The following is a 26,388-nucleotide window of genomic DNA, read 5'->3' as shown; positions in this document are numbered from 1 at the left end:
CGCTGCCAGCAGGCAGGCCTGGAGGCCGAGCAGAAGCCTGGGGCAGGGTATTGCTCAGCAGAGGATGGGCAACCACGGTCGCTGTGTCAGACGGCGGGTCCCTGGAGGCCCTTGGCCCCATGCCCGGGGTGACCCTCGGTGCCCCGAAATACGCGTGCTAGGGACACCAGGCTCCCCTGGCCCCCGGGTCCGGCAGGAAGGGGCTCCGCTCCTCCTGCGCGGGGGGCTGGTCTCCCGGGGAAGGGCTGCGGGGGCACCGGGCGCTGCGAGGTGCTGGCATGGGGCAGGGGTGACTAAGGAGCTGCTGCATGTGCTCAGTCACGGGGGCATCTTCTATGGGGGTAGCGGTGGGCATAGTCCCTGGGGGTCAGGGCCGGGGGAGGGGCTGCCCCGTGGGCAGGGGCCGGGGAGCGGGGTCAGGGCCGGGGGCGGGGCTGCCCTGTGGGCGGGGTCCGGGGGGCGGAGTCAGGGCCGGGGGAGGGGCTGCCCCGTGCACTCAGTCCGGGGGGCGGGGTCAGGGCCTAGGGGGCGGGGCTGCCCCGTGCGCTCAGTCCGGGGGGCGGGGTCAGGGCCGGGGGAGGGGCTGCCCCGTGGGCGGGGTCCGGGGGGCGGGGTCAGGGCCTAGGGGGAGGGGCTGCCCCGTGGGCAGGGTCCGGGGGCGGGGTCAGGGCCTAGGGGGCGGGGCTGCCCCGTGGGCGGGGACCGTGGGCGGGGTCAGGGCCTAGGGGGCGGGGCTGTCCCGTGCGCTCAGTCCGGGGGGCGGGGTCAGGGCCGGGGGAGGGGCTGCCCCGTGGGCAGGGTCCGGGGGCGGGGTCAGGGCCTAGGGGGCGGGGCTGCCCCGTGGGCGGGGACCGTGGGCGGGGTCAGGGCCTAGGGGGCGGGGCTGTCCCGTGCGCTCAGTCCGGGGGGCGGGGTCAGGGCCGGGGGAGGGGCTGCCCCGTGGGCAGGGGCCGGGGGGCGGGGTCAGGGCCGGGGGCGGGGCTGCCCTGTGGGCGGGGAGCGGGGTCAGGGCCGGGGGCGGGGCTGCCCTGTGGGCGGGGTCGGGGGGCGGGGTCAGGGCCGGGGGCCGGGCCGCCCCGTGCGCTCAGTCCGGGGGGCGGGGTCAGGGCCGGGGGCGGGGCTGCCCTGTGGGCGGGGTCCGGGGGGCGGGGTCAGGGCCGGGGGCCGGGCCGCCCCGTGCGCTCAGTCCGGGGGGCGGGGTCAGGGCCGGGGGCGGGGCTGCCCTGTGGGCGGGGGGCGGGGTCAGGGCCGGGGGCGGGGCTGCCCTGTGGGCGGGGTCCGGGGGGCGGGGTCAGGGCCGGGGGCCGGGCCGCCCCGTGCGCTCAGTCCGGGGGGCGGCGTCAGGGCCGGGGGCGGGGCTGCCCTGTGGGCGGGGTCAGGGCCGGGGGCCGGGCCGCCCCGTTCGCTCAGTCCCGGGGGGGCGGGGCGCAGTCACAGGACGCAGGCGCGGCGGGGCGCGCGGCCCCTGTCACGTGGCGGGGGCGGGCGCCGGAGTCACGTGGCCGGGCGCGCGGTGGCGGCGGGATGGTGGAGCAGGAGGGCGGCGGCGGCGGCTCGGGCGGCATCAGCGAGGAGGAGGCGGCGCAGTACGACCGGCAGATCCGGCTGTGGGGGCTGGAGGCGCAGCGCCGGTAGGGCCGGGGGCGGGGCGGCGATGGGGGGGGTCGCAGTGATGGGGGGAGCGGTGGGGTGGGGGGGCTGCAGGAAGCGGGGGTGAGGAGGGAGGGGGATGGGGAAGGGTCAGTAGGATGGAGTTGGGGGGGTGGGGAGCGGGCGGGGGGATGGGGAGCGGTGGGGTGGGGCGCTGCAGGAAGCGGGGGCGAGGAGGGAGGGGGATGGGGAAGGGTCAGTAGGATGGAGTTGGGGGGATGGGGAGCGGGCGGGGGGATGGGGAGCGGTGGGGTGGGGGCGCTGCAGGAAGCGGGGGCGAGGAGGGGGGTGGGGAAGGGTCAGTAGGATGGAGTTGGGGGGTGGGGAGCGGGCGGGGGGATGGGGAGCGGTGGGGTGGGGGGCGCTGCAGGAAGCGGGGGCGAGGAGGGGGGTGGGGAAGGGTCAGTAGGATGGAGTTGGGGGGTGGGGAGCGGGCGGGGGGGATGGGGAGCGGTGGGGTGGGGGGCGCTGCAGGAAGCGGGGGCGAGGAGGGAGGGGGGGTGGGGAAGGGTCAGTAGGATGGAGTTGGGGGGGTGGGGAGCGGGCGGGGGGATGGGGAGCGGTGGGGTGGGGGGCGCTGCAGGAAGCCGGGGGCGAGGAGGGGGGGTGGGGAAGGGTCAGTAGGATGGAGTTGGGGGGGTGGGGAGCGGGCGGGGGATGGGGAGCGGTGGGGTGGGGGGCGCTGCAGGAAGCGAGGGCGAGGAGGGAGGGGGATGAGGAAGGGTCAGTAGGATGGAGTTGGGGGGGTGGGGAGCGGGCGGGGGGATGGGGAGCGGTGGGGTGGGGGCGCTGCAGGAAGCGGGGGCGAGGAGGGGGGATGAGGAAGGGTCAGTAGGATGGAGTTGGGGGGTGGGGAGCGGGCGGGGGGGCATGGGGAGCGGTGGGGTGGGGGGCGCTGCAGGAAGCGGGGGCGAGGAGGGAGGGGGGGTGGGGAAGGGTCAGTAGGATGGAGTTGGGGGGGTGGGGAGCGGGCAGGGGGATGGGGAGCGGTGGGGTGGGGGCGCTGCAGGAAGCGAGGGCGAGGAGGGAGGGGGGTGGGGAAGGGTCAGTAGGATGGAGTTGGGGGGGTGGGGAGCGGGCGGGGAGAATGGGGAGCGGTGGGGTGGGGGGCGCTGCAGGAAGCGGGGGCGAGGAGGGGGGTGGGGAAGGGTCAGTAGGATGGAGTTGGGGGGATGGGGAGCGGTGGGGTGGGGGGCGCTGCAGGAAGCGGGGGCGAGGAGGGGGGGATGGGGAAGGGTCAGTAGGATGGAGTTGGGGGGGTGGGGAGCGGGCGGGGGGCATGGGGAGCGGTGGGGTGGGGGGCGCTGCAGGAAGCGGGGGTGAGGAGGGGGATGGGGAAGGGTCAGTAGGATGGAGTTGGGGGGATGGGGAGCGGTGGGGTGGGGGGCGCTGCAGGAAGCGGGGGCGAGGAGGGGGGATGGGGAAGGGTCAGTAGGATGGAGTTGGGGGGGTGGGGAGCGGGCGGGGGGATGGGGAGCGGTGGGGTGGGGGGCGCTGCAGGAAGCCGGGGCGAGGAGGGGGGGATGGGGAAGGGTCAGTAGGATGGAGTTGGGGGGATGGGGAGCAGGCGGGGAGAATGGGGAGCGGTGGGGTGGGGGGCGCTGCAGGAAGCGAGGGCGAGGAGGGAGGGGGGTGGGGAAGGGTCAGTAGGATGGAGTTGGGGGGATGGGGAGCGGGCGGGGGGGATGGGGAGCGGTGGGGTGGGGGGGCTGCAGGAAGCGGGGGCGAGGAGGGGGGATGGGGAAGGGTCAGTAGGATGGAGTTGGGGGGGTGGGGAGCGGGCGGGGGGATGGGGGAGCGGTGGGGTGGGGGGCGCTGCAGGAAGCGGGGGTGAGGACGGAGGGGGGTGGGGAAGGGTCAGTAGGATGGAGTTGGGGGGGTGGGGAGCGGGCGGGGGGGATGGGGAGCGGTGGGGTGGGGGGGGCTGCAGGAAGCGGGGGGCGAGGAGGGGGGTGGGGAAGGGTCAGTAGGATGGAGTTGGGGGATGGGGAGCGGGCGGGGGGGATGGGGAGCGGTGGGGTGGGGGGCTGCAGGAAGCGGGGGCGAGGAGGGGGGATGGGGAAGGGTCAGTAGGATGGGAGTTGGGGGGGTGGGGAGCGGGCGGGGGGATGGGGAGCGGTGGGGTGGGGGGCGCTGCAGGAAGCGGGGGTGAGGACGGAGGGGGGTGGGGAAGGGTCAGTAGGATGGAGTTGGGGGGGTGGGGAGCGGTGGGGTGGGGGGCGCTGCAGGAAGCGGGGGCGAGGAGGGGGGTGGGGAAGGGTCAGTAGGATGGAGTTGTGGGGGTGGGGAGCGGGCGGGGAGAATGGGGAGCGGTGGGGTGGGGGGCGCTGCAGGAAGCGGGGGCGAGGAGGGGGATGGGGAAGGGTCAGTAGGATGGAGTTGGGGGGGTGGGGAGCGGGCGGGGGGATGGGGAGCGGTGGGGTGGGGGCGCTGCAGGAAGCGAGGGCGAGGAGGGAGGGGGGTGGGGAAGGGTCAGTAGGATGGAGTTGGGGGGGTGGGGAGCGGGCGGGGGGATGGGGAGCGGTGGGGTGGGGGGCGCTGCAGGAAGCGGGGGCGAGGAGGGGGGTGGGGAAGGGTCAGTAGGATGGAGTTGGGGGGGTGGGGAGCGGGCGGGGGGGATGGGGAGCGGTGGGGTGGGGGGCGCTGCAGGAAGCGGGGGCGAGGAGGGGGGATGGGGAAGGGTCAGTAGGATGGAGTTGGGGGGGTGGGGAGCGGGCGGGGGGCATGGGGAGCGGTGGGGTGGGGGGCGCTGCAGGAAGCGGGGGCGAGGAGGGAGGGGGGTGGGGAAGGGTCAGTAGGATGGAGTTGGGGGGATGGGGAGCGGTGGGGTGGGGGGCGCTGCAGGAAGCGGGGGCGAGGAGGGAGGGGGGTGGGGAAGGGTCAGTAGGATGGAGTTGGGGGGGTGGGGAGCGGGCGGGGAGAATGGGGAGCGGTGGGGTGGGGGGCGCTGCAGGAAGCGGGGGTGAGGAGGGGGATGGGGAAGGGTCAGTAGGATGGAGTTGGGGGGATGGGGAGCGGTGGGGTGGGGGGGCGCTGCAGGAAGCGGGGGCGAGGAGGGGGGATGGGGAAGGGTCAGTAGGATGGAGTTGGGGGGGTGGGGAGCGGGCGGGGGGCATGGGGAGCGGTGGGGTGGGGGGCGCTGCAGGAAGCGGGGGCGAGGAGGGAGGGGGGTGGGGAAGGGTCAGTAGGATGGAGTTGGGGGGATGGGGAGCGGGCGGGGGGGATGGGGAGCGGTGGGGTGGGGGCGCTGCAGGAAGCGGGGGCGAGGAGGGGGGTGGGGAAGGGTCAGTAGGATGGAGTTGGGGGGGTGGGGAGCGGGCGGGGGGGATGGGGAGCGGTGGGGTGGGGGGCGCTGCAGGAAGCGGGGGCGAGGAGGGGGGGATGGGGAAGGGTCAGTAGGATGGAGTTGGGGGGATGGGGAGCGGGCGGGGAGAATGGGGAGCGGTGGGGTGGGGGGCGCTGCAGGAAGCGGGGGCGAGGAGGGAGGGGGGTGGGGAAGGGTCAGTAGGATGGAGTTGGGGGGATGGGGAGCGGGCGGGGGGGATGGGGAGCGGTGGGGTGGGGGCGCTGCAGGAAGCGGGGGCGAGGAGGGGGGTGGGGAAGGGTCAGTAGGATGGAGTTGGGGGGGTGGGGAGCGGGCGGGGGGGATGGGGAGCGGTGGGGTGGGGGGCGCTGCAGGAAGCGGGGGGCGAGGAGGGGGGATGGGGAAGGGTCAGTAGGATGGAGTTGGGGGGGTGGGGAGCGGGCGGGGGGCATGGGGAGCGGTGGGGTGGGGGGCGCTGCAGGAAGCGGGGGCGAGGAGGGAGGGGGGTGGGGAAGGGTCAGTAGGATGGAGTTGGGGGGGTGGGGAGCGGGCGGGGAGAATGGGGAGCGGTGAGGTGGGGGGCGCTGCAGGAAGCCGGGGCGAGGAGGGGGGGATGGGGAAGGGTCAGTAGGATGGAGTTGGGGGGGTGGGGAGCGGGCGGGGGGATGGGGAGCGGTGGGGTGGGGGGCGCTGCAGGAAGCCGGGGCGAGGAGGGGGGGATGGGGAAGGGTCAGTAGGATGGAGTTGGGGGGATGGGGAGCGGGCGGGGGGGATGGGGAGCGGTGGGGTGGGGGGCGCTGCAGGAAGCGGGGGCGAGGAGGGGGGATGGGGAAGGGTCAGTAGGATGGAGTTGGGGGGATGGGGAGCGGGCGGGGAGAATGGGGAGCGGTGGGGTGGGGGGCGCTGCAGGAAGCGAGGGCGAGGAGGGAGGGGGATGAGGAAGGGTCAGTAGGATGGAGTTGGGGGGATGGGGAGCGGGCGGGGAGAATGGGGAGCGGTGGGGTGGGGGGCGCTGCAGGAAGCGAGGGCGAGGAGGGAGGGGGGATGGGGAAGGGTCAGTAGGATGGAGTTGTGGGGGTGGGGAGCGGGCAGGGGGGATGGGGAGCGGTGGGGTGGGGGGGGCTGCAGGAAGCGGGGGCGAGGAGGGGGGATGGGGAAGGGTCAGTAGGATGGAGTTGGGGGGGTGGGGAGCGGGCGGGGGGATGGGGAGCGGTGAGGTGGGGGGCGCTGCAGGAAGCCGGGGGCGAGGAGGGGGGATGGGGAAGGGTCAGTAGGATGGAGTTGGGGGGATGGGGAGCGGGCGGGGAGAATGGGGAGCGGTGGGGTGGGGGGCGCTGCAGGAAGCGGGGGCGAGGAGGGGGATGGGGAAGGGTCAGTAGGATGGAGTTGGGGGGGTGGGGAGCGGGCGGGGGGATGGGGAGCGGTGGGGTGGGGGCGCTGCAGGAAGCGGGGGTGAGGAGGGGGATGGGGAAGGGTCAGTAGGATGGAGTTGGGGGGATGGGGAGCGGGCGGGGGGATGGGGAGCGGTGGGGTGGGGGGCGCTGCAGGAAGCGGGGGCGAGGAGGGGGGATGGGGAAGGGTCAGTAGGATGGAGTTGGGGGGGTGGGGAGCGGGCAGGGGGATGGGGAGCGGTGGGGTGGGGGGCGCTGCAGGAAGCCGGGGCGAGGAGGGGGGGATGGGGAAGGGTCAGTAGGATGGAGTTGGGGGGATGGGGAGCGGGCGGGGGGAATGGGGAGCAGTGGGGTGGGGGGCACTGCAGGAAGCGGGGGCGAGGAGGGGGATGGGGAAGGGTCAGTAGGATGGAGTTGGGGGGATGGGGAGCGGGCGGGGGGGGTGGGGAGCGGTGGGGTGGGAGCGGTGGGGTGGGGGGCGCTGCAGGAAGCGGGGGCGAGGAGGGGGATGGGGAAGGGTCAGTAGGATGGAGTTGGGGGGATGGGGAGCGGGCGGGGGGATGGGGAGCGGTGGGGTGGGGGGCGCTGCAGGAAGCGGGGGCGAGGAGGGAGGGGGATGGGGAAGGGTCAGTAGGATGGAGTTGGGGGGATGGGGAGCGGTGGGGTGGGGGGCGCTGCAGGAAGCGGGGGTGAGGAGGGGGGATGGGGAAGGGTCAGTAGGAATGAGTTGGGGGGGTGGGGAGCGGGCAGGGGGATGGGGAGCGGTGGGGTGGGGGGCGCTGCAGGAAGCGGGGGCGAGGAGGGAGGGGGGGTGGGGAAGGGTCAGTAGGATGGAGTTGGGGGGGTGGGGAGCGGGCGGGGAGAATGGGGAGCGGTGGGGTGGGGGGCGCTGCAGGAAGCGGGGGTGAGGAGGGGGATGGGGAAGGGTCAGTAGGATGGAGTTGGGGGGATGGGGAGCGGGCGGGGGGATGGGGAGCGGTGGGGTGGGGGGCGCTGCAGGAAGCGAGGGCGAGGAGGGAGGGGGGTGGGGAAGGGTCAGTAGGATGGAGTTGGGGGGATGGGGAGCGGGCGGGGAGAATGGGGAGCGGTGGGGTGGGGGGCGCTGCAGGAAGCCGGGGCGAGGAGGGGGGGATGGGGAAGGGTCAGTAGGATGGAGTTGGGGGGGTGGGGAGCGGGCGGGGGGGATGGGGAGCGGTGGGGTGGGGGGCGCTGCAGGAAGCGGGGGCGAGGAGGGAGGGGGGGTGGGGAAGGGTCAGTAGGATGGAGTTGGGGGGATGGGGAGCGGGCGGGGGGATGGGGAGCGGTGGGGTGGGGGGCGCTGCAGGAAGCGGGGGCGAGGAGGGGGGATGGGGAAGGGTCAGTAGGATGGAGTTGGGGGGGTGGGGAGCGGGCGGGGAGAATGGGGAGCGGTGGGGTGGGGGGCGCTGCAGGAAGCCGGGGCGAGGAGGGGGGGATGGGGAAGGGTTAGTAGGATGGAGTTGGGGGGATGGGGAGCAGGCGGGGGGAATGGGGAGCAGTGGGGTGGGGGGCACTGCAGGAAGCGGGGGCGAGGAGGGAGGGCGGCATCGCTGTGTTAAACGTAAACCACTGAAGGAAGAAAGGGAAGGCAGGTTTTTGTGCTGCGTGGGAACGTTTCCAAGCTGTGTTCGTCAATGGTCCGTTGTCAACGTTGGAACGAACGGTCATGTTTTCTTCAGCCTTGGGAACAACCTGCCTTCCCACGGTGTTTGCCTCTCGGAGGCTCTCCTGCCGTTCAGGGCCTTCCTAACCCTGGCTGTGCCACGGCCTGGGCAGCAACTCCTCTGCCCCCTTCGCTGTGTCCCCACTCCGTGGCCTGGCCCTCTGACCCCAGAGCGCACTTCACGTAGCAGGGTTGGGGGTGGCTTGCAGATCTGCGGTTGGGCCTCCCTTGCCTGGAGGACGCCCCTGGTCGATTGGGGCAGCGCTCGCTGCCTTTCCTTGCGTCGTTGGCCCTGTAAGATGCTGGTTATCCGTGTGTGCTTCTTTCCTTGCCATCCTGTGGCTGTGAATGCAGAGCTGTTCTCCTCGCCCGCCGAGTCTCAGCTGGTGCCGTCCATCGTTAACACTGCCCATGCATCTCGTTGCAGGCTGCGAGCATCCCGGGTGCTGCTGGTTGGCATGAAGGGCCTGGGAGCAGAAGTGGCGAAGAACCTCATCTTGGCAGGCGTCAAAGGCCTGACCATGCTCGACCATCAGCAGGTAGGAGCTCTTGGCTTGTCTCCTCTGGGATTTCTGAGCACACAGGTCCCTGCAGACTGGCCCGCCCCCCAAGCCACGGCCATGCTGGAGCAAGTGGAGGGGGAGGGCTTGGTTCTCGGAGGCCTTACGGCAGGCTCGTTGCAAGTTGGGGCAAGAAGTTCCCGTCTGGGTGCTTCTCTGACCCCTGTCACGGAGTCTCTTAGCGTCTCACAAACACGCATGGATTCTATCCCCACCCACCCCTGTATGCGCGTGGGTCTCTGTTTGGGGAGCCACGGGGCAGAGATAAGTGACTCCCCAAGGTCACACAGGAAGTGCATGGTGGGCCTGGGAATTGAACCAAGGTCTCCCCTGTCCAGCACCCAATTTCCCTGGCCCTCTCTCTCAAACTGTCCCTTGGAAACCCTTCTGCTCGCCCAGCTGGGGCCATGCTTCCTTGTCACTGCATCATGCTGGCATCCTCCCATGTTTGTTACCACTCGGGGGCATAGCCTTTGCCCAGGTGGCTCTCTCTGACCTGGTCCCTGTAGTCCTTATCAGTGCTCTGAGATGTGTAAGGTATGGAACAGGGCAGTTCTGGAAGTGCTGATAGCCTGGGGGCTTGCCACTTCTGCTTTAGCTGGGATGGAAGGTGGGTCATGGTAAGTAAGTGCCTCAGTTGAGTATTTCCATTCCTTGCCCCTCACCCCCCCGGTGTGCAGCACCCTGAGGAGTTGACTTTCATTCTGGGGCTGTGTCACGGAGTCCCCGGGCGATGCTCTGGAACTGCTCCCCATGAAGCCAGGCAGGACTCTGGGGGAGTCTCCTTTCTGTGAGCAGCCTGACTTCAGGACACACAGCTCACACAGCTTCCCCCTTCCTGGGTCTGACCTTGGAGAATTCCACATCCTCTGCCCCTCCGTGCACTTCCCACAGCGAGTCCGCCAACCCCGTCTGCCCTTCACTCCATGTCCCAGCCAGCCCCAAACTGAAACTATCTCCAGCCCCTCCTCCTCTGGACTTTCCCAGGCCAGGAGGTCACCTGATTCCTTTGTTCTCCAACCCTTTAGCTCTCATCTTGTAGGGGGGAAGGGCCCAGGCCATCAGTTGCCAGGAAACAGGGTGTTGGCCATTGTCTGTGTCCAGACTCCTGCACACACCTGCCCTCTAGGGCTCTGCAATGATCATACACCCTTACCCCACCACCTAGATACTTAAGAATTGCCTAGGGGAAACTGAGGCACCCCACACTATTCAGAGGAAACATTAAGAACAGTCCCACTTCGTCACAACTCTCCCCCCTTCGAGATCGAACTGAGCGGGGTCACTTTAGCCCATGACCTGGGGAAGTTCGAAGCCGCCACCGTTCCCGGGGGTGCCCCAGCATCTCTCCCATTCCTTGGTGGGAGTTACACCAGGCCCTTCCAGTTTCAAGCCCTCCCTTAGGTCAAGGGGGTGGTCGATAGCACTTGCAGGCCGCATGTGGGAAGGTTTATGCGGCCCATGCCCTTTGGCCACCCCAAAACCCCAGGGGGTCAAACTGGGATTGGGTCTTCTCCCCAACAAGCTGGCCAAACACAGCCACTTGGTTATAGGACTGTTTAACTTTCTTAACAGCTTTCACTCCATCTGAGACCTTCTCAAAGCTCTCCACACTGGATCTTTTAACAGGAAAGTCAGTGGGTCCATTCACAACAGAAAATTTCTGGCTGTTAGGAACTGAAACTTTCTTGATTAAGTTTCAGAGGAACAGCCGTGTTTCCACGGTAAACATCTGATGAAGTGAGCTGTAGCTCACGAAAGCTCATGCTCAAATAAATTGGTTAGTCTCTAAGGTGCCACAAGTACTCCTTTTCTTTTCTTGATTAAATCACTTTCACACCCTTCAGTGGCAGTAAACTGCTTGCAAAGACTCCAGGAGGATTCCTTTCCCTAGGGGCTCTTCTATGCAACAAGTCACCCCTCACAGAAATTCTGCTCTTACCCTCCTTCCCTAGGGCTTGCTCTAGAGGAACGCTTTCCTGAGCAACAACAGACTCTTTCTGGGTCTCCCTTACATCCAGAATTACCTCTGGCCCATCCGGCGGATTCCTACACAATCCCCTTTCAGGCAAACTGACAGACTTCCTAGATAAACGGTCAGAAGCATTCTCCTTCCCTTTGCTACACACAAGTTCAGGAATCTTTTCCTTCTTGCTACAGGTTTCCACACCCTCAGTAGGTAACACAATCACATCACCTTCATGCTCTCCTTGTGCCCTGGCTAGGATCTCACCCTGATTAGACAGAGTTGCTCCACCCTTTCCCAGCCACACACTAGCAACAGGCAAAATACAAGCACCCGAATTGTCTGGTCTCTGGGATTTTACATAGACACTAACTGGATGCGACCTGTTACAGGGCCATTCTCCCGAGCAGAGACAAACTTAGGATCCTTTTCCCTTCCTGGTCTTTAGTTGAATCCAGAGCCAACTCTGAGACAACTGCACTCCCCTCAACCATCACAGGCTGAAAGGCCCCTTCTCTCTGCTCCATAGACAAAGAAGAGCCCGACACACTTTCTCCTTTCCCAGACACACAGCTTGGGATCTCATTCCCCTGGTCCCAGCACACAAGGCTGGTCACAGACAACTGCTTGGAGATCAGGGTAGCTCCCTCCACAGGCAAGTTAATACCCCTGACCCCTTTCCTTCCCTGTCACACTTCTCCACCCAGCTAACAGGTAAGGTCCAGGGACACTCATCTTCCACTCTCCTCGCCTTCCCACCCTGCTGACTAGACACAGCCATCAGCTCACAAGGCTGTCTAGGCTCATCCAGACTTTCCTTACCCAGCATCTTGCCACTCCCAACAGCTCCCCTGCCCTGCCTGTGTCTCCCCCCACTCAGCTGGGGTCTCAGCTCCCACTGTGCTCAGCGCTGCCCTTGCTGTCCCAGTGGGGGTAGGCAGCGAACTCGCTGCTTTCCTCACTGCATCAGAGCTAGGGTGAGCCCCCTGAGTCCCCCTCTCCGGTGTGCAGGGGGGGCGGGGAGCCCCAGGGGTCTGGTTACAGACAGGCAGGTAGCCTGAGCCTAGCCGCTCCTCCCCCCTGCCAGCCAGGTCATCTGCATTTTCACTGACCATTTCTCTCTCCACCAATTGGTTCCCTGGATTCAAATTCAAACCTTGGCCTTAAGAACAGTTAAAAACTGCCTAGGGGAAACTGAGGCACCCCCAGAATATTCAGAGGAAACATTAAGAACAGTCCCACTTCGTCACAGGCTGGAGCTCGCTGAGGGGACAGACCCCGTTGTTCTCACCTAGAGCTGCCCACTTTAGAAGATGTGCCCGTCTTTAAGCACCCCAGGTTCACAGAGGTGGCTGCCATGCTGCCACCTGCCCTCTACGACAGGCTGGCAAACAGAGACCAGGGCGCCCCTGCACGGTGTGTCGAGAACACAAACGGGCAGCATGGCCTGGTGGCTAAGGGAGCACTCGCCCGCAGCGGTGGAGTCTGCACCGAGACGTGCCTGCAGGGCAGGCGGAGACCACGGTCTGTGAGTTCGGTGAGGCCAAGGCTGAGTTCTCTCTGCCCCGGCATGTGGAGCAGGATCATTCCCCTGGTCTGAATAGCAGCCGGCATCCTCCCTTGCTGTGCCTCGCTTTGCTTGCAATTCCTAGTGCAGGCGCTAGGCTGCGGTGCTGGGCTGTGCAGTGTGGCTGTGTCTTCACGTCGGGCACCAGGTGGAGCTCTTGGCTTTCAAGCCGCTCGCTGGCTAAGGCACAGAGCGCAGGAGGAAGGTAAGTGGAGGGAGAGCAGCTGCATCAGGGAAGCTTCCCCTTGTACCTGCTGCATGTGCCCTAGGGGGCTGTCTTGGAGGGCACTGCAGTGGGTCTGAGCCGCTGTGAGCACAGCCGGGGTTCCGTGGTGTGACTGGGGGCTCTGACTGGTAGGATGTGACACCCCCAGCTCTTGCTGTTCGACAGCTCCCGCTCAGACTGGCTGGAATTGTACCATTTAACCCCCAAACCAGCCCCTTCCTTCATGCCTCATAACTGTCACTCTTCTCCCTAGTGGCTTTGGATGAGTGTTTTAGTTCCTGTGTGACAAGAACTGCGCCCTGCTAGTGGGGAAGCTGGCCCCTTGCAGGCCCATGTCTCCTGTGTTCCCACTTGTGATAAATGGCCCGTGGTGATACTGCTTCTCGGGGTCCTGCCACTCGCCAACCATTCAGAGATGGGTTGGTTTTGTTTCCCCCTGCCCCAGGTATCGCAGGAAGACACGAGAGCTCAGTTCCTGATTCCCGTGGGCTCGCTGGGCCGCAACAGAGCCGAAGCCTCTTTGGAACGGGCTCAGAACCTCAACCCCATGGTAGACGTGAAAGCTGACCCGGAGAATATCGAAAACAAAGCCGAAGATTTCTTTACTCAGTTTGATGCTGTAAGTGGAAGGTGGGGTGCATGTGGGGTGGGGGGCATTGGGCAGAGGTGTCCTTGGGTGGTTAATTGAAGTTGGTATAAAAACAGATGTAGTTAAACTAGTATGAATCCCTGTGTAGATGCTTTTAACTCGCTCTAAAGCTGGTTATGTCAGTTTAGCTTGCACCTGTATGTTTCCAGACGGAAGCTAAACCAACAGACCAGGTTTAAACCGATTTAAGCACAACCCTGCAGGGATTCACACCCGTTTAGCTAAACTGGTTTAAACCATTATCTTTAATTAACCTGATGCACCTTTGTGTGTAGCCACGGCTGTGAGTTGGCATGGATGGGGGAGGATCTTTATACCATTTGTTTCCTGTTTGCATATACTCTGTTTTGGATGGGTTTACTTCATTTTCTGGTTCCCCTGGGCTGGCATCTTGTGGGGCCATTGAGTTTCCAGCACTGCAGGAAAATTTTCAGGGAAAAAAAATCCTGAAAATGCAAACCTGTTACCATCACATAGTTAAGGATCATGACTGGGGTTGCTTTAGTCCATTTTCCTGATTTTATATTATTTCCTTCCAAAAAACCACCCCAAAACAGTAAAATCCATTCCTGGCCGACCTAACTTTTGGGCATAAGCTAATGGAGAGTGTCCCTTTAAATCTGTGTCACCTGGCTTCTACAGAATGACTGGGTTGGTCTGTGGGTGCTTTGCTGAAGGGTTGTCACTATGCGTCTGGTTTGGCAAGCTGAGTATCTGTTTGTAAACAGCATCTGCTTCTGTTCTGGCCTGTCTCTAGTCTGCAAAGCTGGAAGATGGGCAGGAGGGAATAAGGCCTTACTTATCCAGGAGACTTGACCGGAGTGGCTATTATGGCACACGCCGGACGCTAGCTACTCTGGGATGTGTCTCCATGCAGGGAGTGACTCTGGAGTAGCCATGCTGGTCCATTGCCCTGTGTGGACACGCCCTGCATTTAAATTAAATGAAAAGTGTCTGTGTTTGGCTTTGTTGCCCGGAGCAAGCTGGGCTCTGCCACCTCTCAACTCCTTATCCTCCCTGGAGAGGAGCCTGTTGGAATTAGCGGCCGTCACAATGTAGTGCTCTGCTGCCAGGAGGGATAATTGATAGTAGCTGCATGTAAAGCACCGTTCTTTGTCTCGCTGTGAGTGGAGGGCTGCCCTGCCCAAGACCCCTGCCATTGCCCAGGAGGGGCGGGGATTCACTCCCTCCTAGGGAACAGGGCCTGTTTATCTAACCCTGGTCTCAGAAGGGGGGTGGGGGGGCGGAGATTTGTAAATGTGTAGGTTCTGCTGCTCCTGTCCCTGTCGGGGTGGGGAGGAGTGACTGGTGCTTCTGCCTCCTCCCAGGTGTGCCTGACCTGCTGCTCCCGCTGCGTCCTGGTGAGGGTCGATCAGATCTGCCACAAAAGTGGCATCAAGTTCTTCACCGGGGACATCTTTGGCTACTATGGCTACATGTTCGCCAACCTGGGGGCGCACGAGTTCGTGGAGTAAGTCTGGCTTTGCGGGAGGAGAGCGGCCATCCCCCGAACACCCCCACGCTCGGGGGGTGCACTGAGACCTGTGGTACTAGCATAGGCATGTTGGCAAAGTCCCAGGCAGCACCTGGTATGTGCGGAACGGAGCAGCCCACGAAACCACAGGCCGCGGCGTACAGCTGGCAGCTCTGCGTGTTGGGCTCTTACCCTTGTTGGCCATCGTTCCATTTTTGGGAAGTCACCGTGAAGGCCTAACAGGCGGGGGAAGCTAAGTTACCAAAGGGGGCGGTCTGTGTGCTGGGAGGTGGGGGGAGATGCGCTGTAAATGGGTGTAATTGTGGCCATGATGTTTTGTGAGACCGTTCAGGCATGGAGGCTCTTCTGTGAGCCAGTGGGATTCTCTTGCACAGATCATCTGCTTCAGGGCGGATGGGTTTTGCCCCATAGCAGCCTTTCTTCCCCTCAGCACACAGCTGTGTGTGGAAGCCCGCTGCCGACAGGCTCGGCCTGTGTTAAAGCTGAGACCTAGTGTACTGTGTCCAGAGCTCGGAGGTGCTGGGCCTGCCGTCTTTCTCATGAGAACGTGAAATATGATGGGTTCCAGTTCTGGCCTCCCTCAGCTAGGGACTGCGGTAGTAAATCTCTCCCTGTCTCTCTGCAGAGAGAAGACCAAGGTCACCAAAGCCAGCCAGGGAGTGGAAGATGGGCCCGACACCAAAAAAGTCAAGCTCGATTCAACAGAGACAACCATGGTGAAAAAGGTGCGTGACAGCACCCCTGTCAGCCACCAAAGAGCACCCATGTTACGGGGAAACGTCAAGTCTACGTCTAGGTAGATTACCCCCCCTCCCCCGCCCCCTCTCCCCAGCAGAGGCGCTGGGTCTGTCTGGTGACTTGTGGTACACAGGATGCAGTTGTTAAGACAGCAGCTTCAGGGTGTGCATGGTGAGCCATGGGTGGGATGATTGCTGCATTGGGAAGACGTTATGGAGTTCCTGGCTTTGCTTCTGTCTGTTGCTGGTGAGCCATATGGCCTGGGTCTGCACCTCCTGCCTCATTTAGCTGTGTGAGCTCAATGTCATGAGAACAGAAGTGTTTTCCTCTCCCTTTGAAATGAGGGGCTGTGATGGCTGGTTACCTATCCCAGCTTGACAGCATGTTGTCTGTAATGGGGTTTGAATGATGAACCTGTTGTTTGCAGGAACATCTCTTTGTCCTGAGGTCTCTGTGGTCATTCAGAACTCTGGTCCTTTCTTTATAACCAGAGCCTAGATCCTCTGGGGGGTTCTGAATGGAGCCTTAAGAGTTATCCCGTGGTAACGTAAGGTAGCCCCAGTTGGCCAGAGCCAAGGGTGGAAGCCATGGGTAATATCAGTACAGATGATCTTGGGAGGTGTTGAGTGAGTAAAGGAAGTGTAAGGTGCCACGTTACCCTGGTGGCTGCAGAGTTTTCATCCCTATGAGAATCTCCTTGAATGGCTCCGAGCCAGAAACTTGCTGTGGAATTTCCCAGCTGTGTGTTGGTGTTCGTTCTGTCAGGCTGGGCTGTTGAGAAGCCAGCCTCGGTATGCAATAAATGAGTCTCGTTGGCCTTGGCTCGGGTCAGCGGCTGTGCACATTGAATGGCAGGGGTCCCTGAGCTGGTTCTGTCTAAAATTCAGCTTCTGGACCCAGCCTTCTGTGACTAGCTTATTGGATGAGTTAGGCTCCATCTACTCGCCCCCGCTTCGGGTGGGGAGGGGTTTTTACCAATATACTTGCACGGGAACAGCCCCTAGCATGGACACCGCTGTACTGTGATAGGTCGTTCCCCTTCCTGTCTGGGAACAGCTGTGCAGGTGGAAGGCACCATTATCCTGGTATCGCTGTGCCCTGCTGTAACTAGATCGGTTCACCTTGGGTGTGTAGCCAAGCCCTCCGCTCCCCCCCCAAACGCCAGGGCAGCACGTTGCTGCTGTCAGCTGATTGCTAAGCCCCTGTGTAAGCGGGAGGGTGGCTTGGGGGTGAAGGGAGATGGGAGAGGGCAGAGGCTTTCACGTTTAAAAGCCTCCGGGCCTGGCCATTGTTAGGGTCTCGCAGCTGGAAGTGGAAATCCCCCGGCTTTATCTGGCTATGAGGAGAATGCGAGCAGCTTAATGGCCTTTTGTGTCCTTTCTCTCGGCTTGTCAATCAGGGGGCGTTTAGTGCACTTTGCCCCAAGCTGGGCCAGATCGGAAGATATGGGAGTATTCCCCAGATGCCGCTGCTAGCCAGCTGTCCTCCTCCCCCTATCGGGGCTGGGATTCCGATCCGTGTCAGCTCAGGTTTAGTATGCAGCAGATTCCTATAGAGAGTTTCCAGCATGCCGATGCCTGGGACAAGTCCCCTCCGGGGAATATGGATCTAAAGGCCTGGGGGCAAACACAGTGCTTCCTGTGCCTTCTCTGGTGGCTTCACTGCAAATTCCCGAGCCCGCGGCGCCGTGGTGCACTGGCAGCAGCCTGGTGGGTTACTGCGGGGGCAGCTTCCCCAAGTGACAGAACGCAGCGAGCGATGTTTAGCGCTGCTTGTCGAGGCAAGGCCTCCACTCTTGTTTGGCGGCTCGTCTGTCCTCAGCGTTTCTTGTGACCTGGCTGGGGTTGCTTTGAGGGTCATGTGCCCTCCGGTGGAGCAGAATTGGGGTCACTTCGCAGTCACTCCACCGCCCGTTTCTCTCCCCTGCTGCAAGTCTGAATGCAGCCAGGGCCTGGGAGGGTGGCAATCTGCAGTGCCGCTCTCTGCCGCTGGGGTGCCAGAGAAACAGGAGCTTCTTGGCATCACCTTTCCTTTGTGTAACCAGACGTGCTGCACAGGGAGGCTCAAGGCAGCTTGTACGTGTGTTCTCTAGCAGTTAGGCAAAAGCAGGGATGGGGGGAATCAAGTGTTGGAACCAGTATCCTGTGGGTGTGGTGGCCCTTTCAGCCCGTACACTAAGACTGGGCTTCTGCCTGGAAGATCCTCTCTAACTCAGCCAGATGTTCTGGGTGGGACGCAGGAGCTGTTCTCCTGACAATTAATCCGACCGCCTGAGGCAGATGCTTTCTGGGACACTAGTGGCCTGAGCCCTGGTTCTCTGCTCCCCATTTAGACTCTGCATCCCGGGAGCTGAGCGCAGTGGGTGGGATTTTCCGGAGCTCTTAGCACTGGCCAAACCCTGAGGACAGGGAGTTTGTCCAGTGATTCTAGCGGGAGAGCCCTCTGCAAAGTGCTCTGAGCACAGAGTGTTGTTAACACTCTACTTCCAAGTCTCAGATTGAAACCTCCCCCTTGTCCCAACTCTGCATACTTCCCAGTCCATGGGCTCTGTGGGCTACTGGGCGGGGTGGTACATTGCAGCATTGTGCTGAGGATTGAGAGCCGCAGGGAGAGACTGCTCGGGAGGCTCCCCTGCAAGTGACTCATGGCGTTCCCAGGGTCAGAGCTAATTCCTTGACAGCATCCCTCCTCCAGGCTAGGCCATGTATTCAATCCAGCTGTGGGTAGCCGTGGTGGTTCCTGCGGCACTCAGCACTGCATGTAGCCCCCGGCGCTCCTCTGGACCACTTCCCTTGCCGGGCTGCTGTCTGCATCGCATGTGCGCCCGCATGAGACCAGCGAGCTGTTCTGGCTGGGGCAGATTGCGCTCTGCAGCTGGCAGGAGTTAAATGTTTGAATTTCTGAGACCCCAAGAGGTCTCTAGCCAGATTCCCGTCCGGCTGTGTTCCTGCTCTCTGGAACCAGGGCAAGAGAGTGCCCCTGAGCAGGGCTCTTAGAATACCCTGCCCCAGGTGAATCCCGGACGAGCGTGCAGAGTTTGGGAATCAGGGAGTGATGGTGATCAGCAGAGGCCCCTGCAGACTTTCCCCACTTAACCCCTTCATAACTCTTCCCCATCTCTTGCCCCTACAGCAGGCTTTGGACCAGGCACTCGGCTCCGTCCGCTGGGTGGCTAGCTCACTTCTGCCTCCACAGCCTGATCTTGTGTCGGTCCCTGGCCACCTCACACTGAGTCGAGGGCTGGCGTCACTGGGCCCGTGGCTAGTCTTGCGGGCCGGCCTGTGGCCCGGTCACTGAGCCCAGGGCTGGCGTTGCTGGGCCGGCCTGCAGTCTGGTCACTGAGCCCAGTGTTTGTTCCCTGATCGATCCGCTCTCCGTAGGCAGGACCCGCCCCCAGCCCCTCTCACGCTGGCTTTCCCATTGCAGCGGGTGGTTTTCTGCCAGCTGAAGGAGGCGCTGGCAGTCGACTGGAGCAGTGAGAAGGCGAAGGCAGCCCTGAAGCGCACCGCCCCGGACTACTTCCTGCTCCAGGGTAAGGGATGCCTGGGAGGCCTTGTGCTCGCACCCTCCCAAGGAGGGGTGGGGTTGGGGAGCAGGCTGCTTCCCCACTCTGTGACTCAGCTTCCCCATCCTTGCCGGGAGGAGGCCACAGGCACAGTTCCCACGAGGTGCGTAGTGGGGGTAGGCTCTGAGGCTTTATCCTCCCACACATGCACCCCAGTGTTGGCTGGGCTGGCGAGAGCCACGCACTGTGCCTGGCTCTCTGAATGCTGTGCTCTCCTCCTGGGGAGACGGCTGTTCCCCCAGAGAGCTGCTCCTGTCCTGCTCTTGGCTTGCTCAGGCCTCTGCACTCAGCTGGGAGTGGGGTCTGCTCGTCTCTGCCCAGCGCAGGCCTGGCCAGCGCGCTGTCAGCGCCAGACTCTGCCGAGGAAGCGCCAGGCCCCGCTCAGCCGAGCAAGCACGCGGCACTTCCTGTGGCAGGAGCTGGCTTTGATTTGTTGGCTTTGAGGTTAATGCAAGTTTACCATAACAGCAGTGAGCTAAAAATACCCGGGCGAGCGTGGAAACAGCCGCGCTCCCTGGAGCGGAAGCGCCCTGCCAGCTAGGAGGGACCGGCCCGGCCCCAGCGTGTGGTTTGCCCGCTGCCCTCTCCCTCCAGCGCGCCGCGCTCAGGCGCCGGTGCCCACACGGGCTGCAATCTCGGTGAAGCCACAGCCCCAGGCGGGGTTTTCCAGTGACGTGAGCCAGCGCTGGCTCCCAGATTAATAGCCTACACCACTTCTGTCCCAGAGCCGGGGCTGTGAGCTCCTGCCCACGCCTGGCAGCGCCCACCTCCCCGCACAGCAGGGGGTCCAGAGGGTAAAGACAGGGCTAACGCTCGCTGGGGCTCACTACAGGCATCGGACACGCCTGCCGCTCCTGGCTGCCTCGGAGGTATCCAGGCCTCCCATCCCCTCCCCGCTGCCTGGCTAGGATTCCTCCTGCTGAGTCAGGCTCTGGGGGAGGAGGTGTTGGAGTTGCAGGGCTCCAAGCCTTGTGCCGTCCCGCTCGCTGGCCTGTTCCCTCCAGAGCTGCATTGGCTGCTGCTGTGGCCGAAGAGCCAGCACTGCCTGCCTGCCTGTCTGATGCTGGGCGATCGGCTCTGGCTGCCCCTGCGTCTGGGAGGGGACTTGACCCTGCCCGTCGCTGGAGACTGTTTTCCCGCTGGCTGTCGGGCAGCACTCGGCGTCTGACTGACACTGCTCGCCTGTGTTCAGTCCCCAGCCGTGCGGGGCTTTCCCCAGCCATTGGAGGCAAAACACCTTAAACAATAGGAGAACGTGGCTGTCAATTGGCAAATTGTCCCCGGGGCTCGCAGGCAGGGGTAGGACGGAAATGGATTCAAAGCCCCCCTTTGAAATGAACGCCGTATTCGTATTCCTTTGTTCTGGCAGCGCCCGGGCCCGGATGGAGAGCGGGGCTCCATGGGGCCAGGGCCTGCACAGACAGTGTGAGCGAAAGTCCCTGCCCCAGAGAGTTTGATCTGAACCCACAAAGGAGACACTGGAGGGACTGAGGCACTGAGAGGGGCCGTGACTAAGGTTAGCTAGCAGGTCAGTGGCAGAACTGAGAATAGACCCCTGGATCCCTGAGCTGCAGTCCCGTCACACTGTCTGGTACGCGTTGGTGCCTCTGTATTGGCCTAGGTATTCAGCAGTCACTGGAGCTGTTCCCGCCTCTGCCAGAGCGCTGGCTCCCAGTGAGGGTTAGTGGTGGCCGAGGTCCCTGTTCCCGGCTCTGCCGGGGCGCTGGCTCCTCATGAGGGGTTGGTGGCCGAGGTCCCTGTTCCCGGTTGTGCCGGGACACTGGCTACTCGTGAGGGGTTGGTGGTGGTTGGGCGCTGGCTCGCTGTCGGGGTTTCCTTCTCTGCTGACCTGTAGCGGGCTGCAAAGTGCTGACGCTCCCAAAAGATGAGTTAAAATAGCTGCTCCTGTTTGCTTTACCGTAAGTCATTGCAGACACGCTGGGCCTCTTGGCTGCTTTCCCAGCAGCCCCCAGGACCCTGTCAGATGTGGCAGGGGAGGTAGCCGCCCGGTGCCAGCCTGCCCCCTCGTTAGCGCCTGGGCAGACGGCACGGATGGCAGGCAGGCAGCCCAGATAAACACCAGGCCCAGCTGCTGCCTGTGTTCTCTGCCCTTCCTGGATCTTCCGACGTGATCTGTGCTGGGCTGGGAGTCGCTCCCCTGGCTCCGGGAAGATGGATGGCGGGGCCTAGACTGACCCTTCGGCTCTATCGCCCGATGAGCCAGCAGCTCAAAAGAAAAGAGCAGACCTAAGGGCTTTGGCCTGTGGGGTGGCTGGAAGGCAACAAGCCAGGCCAGGGTCTGGGTGGGGAGAGAACCAGCCTTCAGACCTGGCGGTGGCAGTGATCGGGGCGTTCCGGCACCGCTGTGCTAGGAGGGGGTTGGGCGGGGAGCTCGGCTGCTGAAGGGTTTTGTTCCAGGGCAGGGCTGGAGCCGCAGCTTTGCCCAGCTCAATCAGAACCCGTCCAGCTGGCAACGCTGCCTCCCCAAAGCACTCTGCGTAGCTTGGGGGACCCCGGCACCGGCCTGAGAGCGAGCGTGTCCCTGTTCTACAGACGGGGCGTCCAGCGATGTGCTTGGGTCACTAGGCCTGGCCTCTGGCCATGTCACCCCGAGTTATTCTTTGCCGTCGGTACATTGGCAGTGCTCCGTGCCAGCTGAGATCAGGGCACCGTGTGCCCAGCATGACACAGGCAGACCATCCTCTCTTGCCATCCAAGCAGGTCTGATGGGAATAGATCCTAGCCCTCCTGAACCCCAGGCCAGTGCTCTGTCCACTGGTCCAGGCTACCTCCACCTGGCATGAACCGTGTGCATGTGCATCTCTGACCCAGGCACGGGGCAGCTGTGCCAATGCCCTCGGGCGCGCACAGGGTCTGTAGCAGGGAATTTTCCTGCAAGTGGAGCCGTGTTCTCTGGATTCTCCCATTAGCACTTTTCTTGGCCACGGCGCAGTAAAGGTCTCCCCAGGCAGAAGCCCAGTGAGGAATCTCGTTGGTTATCGGAGAGGGTAACTAGCATGCTCAGGGATTGGGATTGTGACCTTCCCCTCTTCCCACCCCTCCCCCCCTCCAGTGCTGCTGAAATTCCGGACGGATAAAGGGAGGGACCCGTTGCCGGAGAGCTGTGCCGAAGACTCGGAGCTGCTGCTGAAGATCCGAAATGAGGTGCTGGACTCTCTGGGCGTCAGTGCAGACCTGCTGCCTGACGACTTCATCAGGTGCGCTGGTTTGGCTGCAGTCCAGAGTCGGGGCTGGGATCGGGACTCTAGGCCTCGTGCCAAGCATGCAGTTCAGTCACATCCTCACGGGAGAGTACCTTCCCTTGGCCAGGTACCATTGTCCGCCCTGGGTGCTCCTCACTGCCCACATGTAAACAGGAGCAAAGCGGGTCCCAAAGGAAGTGCCTGTCCAATGGGCCTGTCTGCCAGACACGCGCGCACACACACACACCCCCGTGTGTCCCGGCTACGTCCCTTGGGGGCTGCCCATCATGGGGTACTGGAGCTTGCATGTGCCCACAGGTACTAGACTGAAAACTTGACTTTGTGAATCACCTGGGGCATGTGTCCGTGGCTTGTGAATAGCCCCCTGGCTCCATAGGGTGTCTTGGTGTCTCTCTTCCGTGGGTGCAGGGATTTCTGGGGGGTGGAATTGCCTTTCCTGTACCAGCTCTGCTGGGGTTCAGAGCCTCCTCACCCACCTCGTGAGGCGCAGCTCCTCCCTGCGCTGTGAGGGGGATGCCTGCTCCAGACTGGCCCCTCCCAGGGTCCGGGCCCCACTGCCTGGGGCCCAGCATGGGGCCATGCCGCTGCCTGCAGCGCTGAGCCAGCCCCACAGCAAGGAGCGCATCGCAGGATCATTAATCTGGCTCTGATCCCTTCTGGGCAGCCGCGGTTCTGCATCACCAGTGACCTGAGCCGTCTGGCTGCGCTGCCCCGTGGGTGAGCACAGAGCCTCCCGGCCACGCCTGGCTGGGCTCCGCTCCCTTGCCTGGGTCGTCTCGAGCGCTGTTCTGCCCTGCTTGGCTGTGTGGGCCGGCGCATCCTACCCTGACGCGAATGGATGGGCTGCTGGGAAGGCCCGGCTCCTCCCTGCTCTCCCAGGCTGCGGCGATCCTGTCCCTGCAGCTCCAGGGAGACCCTGGCTCACTCTATCCAGCAAGTCCCAGTGCTCAACGGGCGGATGAGAGCTGGATGCAGTCCCAGCTGCCCTGACCCAGGGAACTGCCCCATTGGGCAGAGGGGCCCTAGGGCAGTGATGCCCTGGGCTGAGAAGGCCCAGCTGAAGCTGTGGACCTGGGGCAGAGATGGCTCCAATCAGCCCTGAGCACATGGGAGAGACCCGGGTACCTGGGCCAGGTGGAGGCAGTGATGGGCTGGACCAGCGGGGATGTGGGAGCCAGGGCAGATGCTGCAGGTTCCCCTTTCCCCCGTGAAGGGGGAGGGGTGCTGCGGGATGGGAGCTGCTCCGTGGGGGTGGGGGGGTGCATGACTCCCCACCCTCTGACCCTGCCTTCGTGTGTGGGCTGGAAGGACCCTCCCTGTGCCCCCGGATTCATTTCAGCCTGAAAATCCCACCCCGCCTGCATGTTGCCACACGCTGCCCAGGGAGCTGCAGGCCGCTGTGCGCCAGCAGGAATGGCGGGAATGCGCCCCGGGCACACGGCAGATATTTCTGGCCCTATTTTTAGAAGGGTCGCATGCAGCATGCGAGGGGCTGGGACAAGACACCCGTGTGGCTAATGAGCTCCCAGCAGTGACGGCTGCTCAGTGCTCACCTCTTGAAGGCCTTGGACCCCCCGGGGCCTCGTCGCATTGGGGTCTATCTTGGGCCCGCTACCCCGTCCCCTCTGGCCATGGCTCCTGCCCCTGTCCAATTGTCCTGTCTCGCTGCACCCCTGCCCACCTTTTTCTGTCTCTCGGGGCCCCTCCCGATCATCTCGGGGGTCGGGCCAGTTGACGTACCCAGCTGGGAATGACTGCCAAGGCAGCCCTTTCCCTGAGGAACCCTGTGCCCCACGCCCCCCAAAACACTTCACCCTTAGCTCAGTCCTCGCTCTGGTTCTCTGCCCCAGCCCATGGATCTAACAGTCACGCTCTTTGCAGACCCCAGCGTTCCCCCTGCCCAGGAGTTTTCCTGCCAGGCCTGCCTGGCAAGGGTCACCCGTCTCATCCCTTCCACTGGGCTTGGGCCGGGCTGTTAGTCGCTTCTCTCTCATTCACTAGGGTGGGAAGGCTGGGTGGCTGGTCTGGTCATGCCCCGGGCACGGGGCAGCCGGCAGCACATTGGCACTGGGACTTGGGGTGCTGAGCCAGTCGGGCACTGACCTGGCGTGTTTGTTCCTTTCAGCTATTGCTTCTCTGAAATGGCTCCCGTCTGCGCAGTGCTTGGAGGGGTCCTGGGACAGGAGGTCGTCAAGGTAACGGGTGTGGGGCTAGGCTCAGCTGTCAGAGATAGGGTAGTACACCATGGCCGGGAGGAGAAATTTACCCTCCATCACACAGTCAGTGGCAGAGCCAGGATAGAACCCAGGTGACAGAGTTCCCAGCCCCCCCATCTCTAACCACTGGCCCCCCCTCCCCTCCCAGTGCCTGGAATAGAACCCAGGTGTCCTGTCTCCCAGCACCCCCCCTTCTCTAACCACTACACCCCACTCCCTTCCCAGAGCTGGGGATAGAACCCAGGAGTCCTGGCTCCCAGCTCCCTCATTTCCCCCGCCTGTGCAGACAGAACGGGCGGGGACCAGGCGAGGCTTTTGCAGGGAGGTGGACCGTGCTGGGTTCGTGCGGAGGCGCTGTGCCCCCTCCCAGCTGCCTGGCACAGCTGCTGGGCAGCAGCCTGTCGCTGCTCCTCCGGCCTGGGAGCCCTGAGCATTCCTGGGGCTGGGTGTGTCTGGAATCCCCGCCCAGCCCGGCTTGGTGGGGAAGCTCGGTGCCCTGCGCCAGGCACGGCCCTCCCTTCTCCCAGCCCCCTTGGCGGCGCTGCTCTGCTGGGCCCAGAGGCCTGGCTGGCAGCTGGTGGGAGGGTCCTCTCCCTGCCCCCCGCTCGGTCGGCTGGTACCAGTGGAGCGCCCCGGGAGGGGTGCAGTGTGGCTGGGGGTGGGGGCTGCTGGGTGAGTCCCAGGCCGGCCACTGACTTGCTGTGTCCAGGGCTGACCGCTCCCCGCCTCTCCTGGGGCCCTAAGCTGGGCCCCGTCTCCGAACTCCCCGTGCTGGGTTTGGGCCCTGGCGCCCCTGGCCGAGAGCCGCTCTGCAGTGGGATTAGTGCTGCTTCCCCTGCTGGGCCCCTGCCCGACCTCCTGCCCCCTGTGCAGGAGCTGCTTCCGGCTGTGCTTACCCCCACGGGGTGCTCTGCCCCCCACGGGTGCTGGGCAGCCCTGGCATGGGTATTGCTCTCTGCAGGGCGGTGACACGACATCCCCCTTGGTGGCGGCTGCGGCTTCCCTCTTACCGTGCTCTCTGCTGGAGCAGCCTCTGCTCCTGGGGCCGGGTGTAAAGCAGTGTGAGCGGGCGTGTGCCCCCATTTCACCTGAGGTTGGGGACAGTGGGTGGCAAGTGCCCCCCGGCTGATGCTTCTCCACCCCCCAGGAGCCGCCCATGTGGGGTGAAGGAGTTGCCCATAGAAGCTTCTAGCAAGGGGGGGGCTTTCCCCTCCCTGCCCTGGGTGGGTTCCTGGAGCTGGGATTTCGGCTCCAGCCAGGCTGTAACAACGCCCTCTTTCCCCCCCCCCCCCCAGGCCCTGTCCCAGCGGGATCCACCCCACAACAACTTCTTCTTCTTCGATGGCATCAAAGGGAACGGGGTCGTTGAGTGCCTGGGTCCCTGCTGAGCCTGGAGTCGCTGGCCTCCCAGTGCGTCTGCCTGCAGCTGCGGTTCAGCACCTGGAGCCCCCCCAGCATAGCCCTGGAGTGCCACTTGCACCACCGTCCTCTCCAGCTGCAGCCCTGCGGCCAGCACAGACGTGGCCCCCACGGGTGCCGGAGGGGCGTAGCCCTGCTGAGGCCTGTGCCGGGGGGAGGGGGGGCAATCCCCCACTTGCTCGCCCTGTGCATTCTCCTGGGCTCTCAAATAAACTCTCTTCTTCCCAACTGGCTTCTTTCCTTCCAGCGCAGCCCCCTCCAGGGTGGGAGCCCAGGCTGGTGGGGCTGGCAATGCTGGGGCCCGCCACCCCCCTCGCTACGCTGCTGTAAACGCACCCCAAGCTGTCCGGTGCTGCTGGGCCCAGGCCCCCTTGGTCTTGCTCCCGACCCACCAGCTACTGCTGGCCGGGGCCCTGCTTTGCCCTGCTGCAGGGGAAACTGCCTCTGTGCATCTCCTGTCAGCCATGGCTCAGGGGAAAGGGCACAACCAGGCCGGTGTAGGGCAGGCCCCTCACCCCTGGCCAGCCTCCTTGTGCAGAGCTGCGGGGTGGCTGGTGCAGGGGAGCGGCCCGCAGCGCCTATCTTGAGCTTTAGGAAGCACTTAGGACTAAAATAGCTCAGCTAAGTGGCACTTAGCTGGGAGGGGGCCGGGAAGCCATGGCTTGAGTCCAGGGTCTGGGCTCACCCCCTGTGCCAGGGCTGGCCGTGCTGCAGGGCTCCTGTAACTCCTGGGCTGC

The 26,388-nt window shown here is 64.2% G+C and overlaps 1 protein-coding gene across 1 annotated transcript; it reads left to right on the top strand.

Annotated features, from left to right (window-relative positions):
- The first annotated feature begins 1,487 nt into the window (after nucleotides 1–1,487).
- SAE1 (SUMO1 activating enzyme subunit 1) lies at nucleotides 1,488–25,879 on the top strand. The gene is made up of 9 exons (XM_078850279.1): nucleotides 1,488–1,631; nucleotides 8,454–8,565; nucleotides 12,791–12,964; nucleotides 14,323–14,465; nucleotides 15,115–15,214; nucleotides 18,654–18,759; nucleotides 21,866–22,010; nucleotides 24,142–24,211; nucleotides 25,528–25,879. Exons 1-9 carry the CDS (start codon nucleotides 1,525–1,527, stop codon nucleotides 25,618–25,620), a joined length of 1,050 nt encoding a protein of 349 aa, XP_078706405.1. The 5' UTR covers nucleotides 1,488–1,524; the 3' UTR covers nucleotides 25,621–25,879.
- Nucleotides 25,880–26,388: the final 509 nt, after the last annotated feature.

This window comes from Lepidochelys kempii, chromosome 23 (assembly GCF_965140285.1).
Source record: "Lepidochelys kempii isolate rLepKem1 chromosome 23, rLepKem1.hap1, whole genome shotgun sequence".
In the NCBI taxonomy this organism is placed as follows: domain Eukaryota; kingdom Metazoa; phylum Chordata; order Testudines; family Cheloniidae; genus Lepidochelys; species Lepidochelys kempii.
The sequence above is the reverse complement of the archived record's forward strand: the minus strand, read 5'-3'. Positions and strand labels throughout refer to the sequence as shown.